At 39.4% G+C, this 4079-nt stretch overlaps 1 protein-coding gene across 1 annotated transcript; it reads left to right on the forward strand.

Moving 5' to 3' along the window:
- Positions 1 to 902: 902 nt before the first annotated feature.
- LOC106566770 (UDP-GlcNAc:betaGal beta-1,3-N-acetylglucosaminyltransferase 7) lies at positions 903 to 3018 on the forward strand. Its single transcript, XM_014135139.3, has one exon. It carries the CDS (start codon positions 1238 to 1240, stop codon positions 2471 to 2473), a length of 1236 nt encoding a protein of 411 aa, XP_013990614.2. The 5' UTR covers positions 903 to 1237; the 3' UTR covers positions 2474 to 3018.
- Positions 3019 to 4079: the final 1061 nt, after the last annotated feature.

Raw genomic sequence — 4079 nt, forward strand, 5'->3', positions numbered from 1 at the left:
TAAATAAGACGTTTTAAACACGTCTGTAAAACCACAATGAGGACATAGCTAGCCTAGGAGGTGGCGGTAATGCAACATTTATTGGATGCCAACCGCCCTTAAACCTCATGGAAGAAGAAGAAGCTATGACAGGCGGGAGGCAGGGGCGCTTCAGTACAGTAGGTGGCGTTAAAGACGTTGGATGTCAGCCGCTGATAAACCCCACAGAAGATACTTTTTAGCCAGCTAGTCTGGTACACAGCAGGCGTTAGCGACACCGTGTGCTAGCTAACTACTTTACTATCGTGTCTTACTTTGAATGCACTTTCTAGGCCAAGATACTTTGCAAAACAGCGCGGTAGTTAATGATTTCAACAACAAAAAACGACACAAGTTTGACCCAGTGTACGCACTGCACGCACCTCTCAACAGACGTTTGACAATTCCCCAAAACCGACACACAGGGGTGCTAAAAGCTTGATTTTCCTCACACATCCCCTGGAGTTATACTGTTTTGGCCCCGGGGGCTATTCTCACTCACACACATATATTTTTGTGTTAATGGAGATTGCCGCAAAACACATTTCCCCAGTAGATTCTAATCAAGTTTTCTAAAGCTACTTTGATGGGCAATTCTATCATACACAATATTATATAATACAGTATAACGTTATGATCGTTATAATATGACAATACATTACAGTGCTTGAAAAATAAATAGCATAGGTGCAATCAAATGAACAATATAGCCTCAGCCTTAGACTTCGTTTTTTCAAGTATTCTATGACATTAGATATCTAGCCTGGTCGATGTTCAAAGTCTAGTGAACCAACAGGACGCGCAGTCTAGTGAGCCACCTGTGATGTGAAATAAGAAACCTGCATTTGGTCACAGAAAGTGTAGTGGGGAGGGGATAATTAAAAGTGAGTAAGGGGAGAAGCTCGTAGGCGACAGTCACTTTTCAAGACCAGTCTGCAGGTGCTAGACTATCTCTCATCGAATATATATATATTTTTTTTAGCATGATGTAACAAAGATTGTTTTCTCAAAGAAAATAAAGTAATTGTAGGGGAATAGCACGGTGGCGTAGCCAGTTTATTTTCAATGTAGCTGGACACGGAATAGTTGCTCTCCATTTTTCAAAGGACAATGATGGACTTCAAATGGACACTAATGAGTAATTAAATGCTATGAAAATAGGGGTGCCTATTCATTTGAAGTATTTCTCATTCATTCATACGCGTTTGGCGCTATAATTATGGATAATATTTTCAGGAGAAAGAGGATATTGAAAACTCTCCTGAGTTTGTCTCTCGTTTTTGCGTCTTTAGTGATGATTTCCAAGTTCAAGCTTGTGGATAACAGCATCAAGGACGACATGGAGGTTAAAAGCATGGGACAGGCCGGTTGGTGTGGACCTGAGTGTGATTTATACAAAGGAAAACGCAGTTTGGGAAACTACTCGCCGCCAGTTATTGGTGATGATTTGGTTGCGCCACGGGTGACCGTCTCCAACACTACAGCGTCTACTTGGGATGTACACGTTATGAACTGCAGTGAAGATTCAGCCGTAAGGAAAAATGATTGGTTTCGACGTTTGGATACGAGGTTCCACCAGTTTGTGTTGCACAGACATTGTCGATATTTCCCAATGTTGATAAACCATCCGGATAAGTGCAGGAATGGAGACGTGCACCTGCTCATGGTGGTGAAATCCGTTATAGAACAGCACGATAGGCGAGAGGCAGTGCGCAATACCTGGGGTAGGGAACAAACAATTGATGGTAAGAGAATAAAAACGCTGTTTCTCCTTGGAAGCCCTACAAATGGCAAAGACACTAAAAACCTTCAAAAGTTGATTGAGTATGAGGACATGATATATGGAGACATTCTCCAATGGGATTTTATGGACACATTTTTCAACCTCACCTTGAAAGAGGTAAATTTTCTGAAATGGTTTGATATTCACTGCTGCAGTGCCAAGTTTATATTCAAAGGGGATGATGACGTTTTCGTAAATACGAATAACTTGCTGGAACTTATTCGTTTCAAGACTGAGGACCGCAAAGTTCTAAATGTATTTGTTGGGGACACCATCTCCAAAGCCATCCCCATCAGAAACCGCCAGAGCAAATATTACATCCCCAAAGAGTTGTTTGACAGACCGTACCCACCTTATGTTGGTGGTGGTGGGTTTTTAATGTCCTCACAATTAGCTCGGAGACTGTTCGTGGTTTCAGAGGACTTGGAGCTCTATCCGATTGATGATGTATTTTTGGGAATGTGCCTACAGAAGCTACACTTGGCACCTGAGATGCACCCAGGATTTAGGACCTTTGGCATCATGAAACGCAGAGTGAGCCCAATGAACAGCGAACCGTGCTTTTTCAAAAACCTAATCGTAGTCCATAAACTGAGCCCTCAGGAGCTACTCATGATGTGGAGCGTAGTAGAAAATAAGGAGCTGGTTTGCGCCAAAAGGACTGCACCATGAGTGTCAACCTACAGCTCAAAAGGACTCAAAGGTTATGCAAAAAATATTGTAAGCTTTTACAATTGAATTGTAATATTTGTATGTAGGCCTAGTAGGGCACTAAAAAGATCCAACTAAGAAAGAATGTGAAAACAATCATGCAGTGATTTTTTTTTTTTAAACAAATGTTTATGAATGACATTCTTTCATTATCACCTACCTGTTTGTTAATGTTTTTCTAATGTAGATAGGTAGACCCAAATCCCAACAGGAAAACCAAATAAGTGAATGCACATTCCTTGGTCTACAAGATGAACCACTTTTTCAGCCAAATCTGTAAATAAATGGCAGCCTTTGACACTGAAAAACCCTTTTCATGCTACAGTTTTAGTGCTTTTGAGTTTTGAGATGATGGATGTGTTAGTAACACTGAAAAGGTGGAGATTACATGAAAATATAATTGGGTAAAGAATAAATTCTAGAACACATATTGAATTATATTTTAAGAGTCAAAACTAGTTTTTGGTTTGATGTTTGTAACAGATTCAATAAATATGTATTCGTTATACCAGTGTTTTACTCTAGTGCTGGGTAAGAGTTGAGGGCTACTGGGTGGATATCAAACACTAATTGTTGGTGTAGAAGATTGCAACAGGTGCCTCTAAAATACATATTTTGCAACTCAAACAAAACAGAAAAAGAGCAACATCAGCACTGTCCAGCTTCATTTAGCTTTATTTAATCAAACATGGATGTTTCAATCTGCACAAAATGGTTGTAAATCTACAGTCAATACTGATGGATATGTTCTCAAAATACACAAGGACAATATATACACCTACGTAATTGAATAAATATGAGACAAACCTAAGTCACTAATGCAACATTATAAAGCTTTAGGGCCCTATTCCGTGTTGTGGAGAACGCGGACGGAATCACGTATTGCAGACATTACAACGGAATTCAACAATATTCACATAGCCTAGGTATTGAATTTAGTAAGAAATCAACCAAATCCATTGAACTTAATAGAAAATGTATTAATTTGCCCAAGTGAATCATAAGACATGAACAACCATTTAATGTGGATGAATTACCTGACGTATGAAATAAATCACGACCGGGTTGATGGTAACATGAAATGCCGGTACAAGTTTATAGCCTAAATGCCCACAGACAATTTGTGTCGGTAAAATTTGGTATGCGTGAATTGGGTGAGGAAACGCCTTTATGCGTAAATATTGATATAATAACCATCATATCGAAGTAAACTTGGAGTCACGTGATGATATGGCGTGCGGTCCTCCCAAGACTCAGGAAAGCATCATCTATTAGGCTACTGATAAAATAAGTGATCATCTTCAACGGGTGGTGAAAGTGCAAGCTTGATGCTCCTTTACAATAAATATAGTATCTTAATCTGGTTACATGATGATCGATGTTTGGCTGGCATTTTACAAAAACATTTTTTTCTCCATATCTGTGAGCTGTTGAGCTGTTGGATAGAGCGCAGTACCAAGACCAGAGTGGACACATTCGCTATAATGCATTTAATTTTGTGTGACAAAACCATCAGTAGAGTTGAAAATGCAATGGAACCCCATTTAACTTATATATTTTATTCGGT

This window comes from Salmo salar, chromosome 13 (genome assembly GCF_965601325.2).
Source record: "Salmo salar chromosome 13, fSalSal1, whole genome shotgun sequence".
Classification (NCBI taxonomy): Eukaryota; Metazoa; Chordata; class Actinopteri; order Salmoniformes; family Salmonidae; genus Salmo; species Salmo salar.

Coding starts and splice junctions, on each gene's coding strand:
- LOC106566770 (XM_014135139.3), top strand. CDS start 1,238: ATGGATAATATTTTCAGGAGAAAGAGGATATTGAAAACTCTCCTGAGT.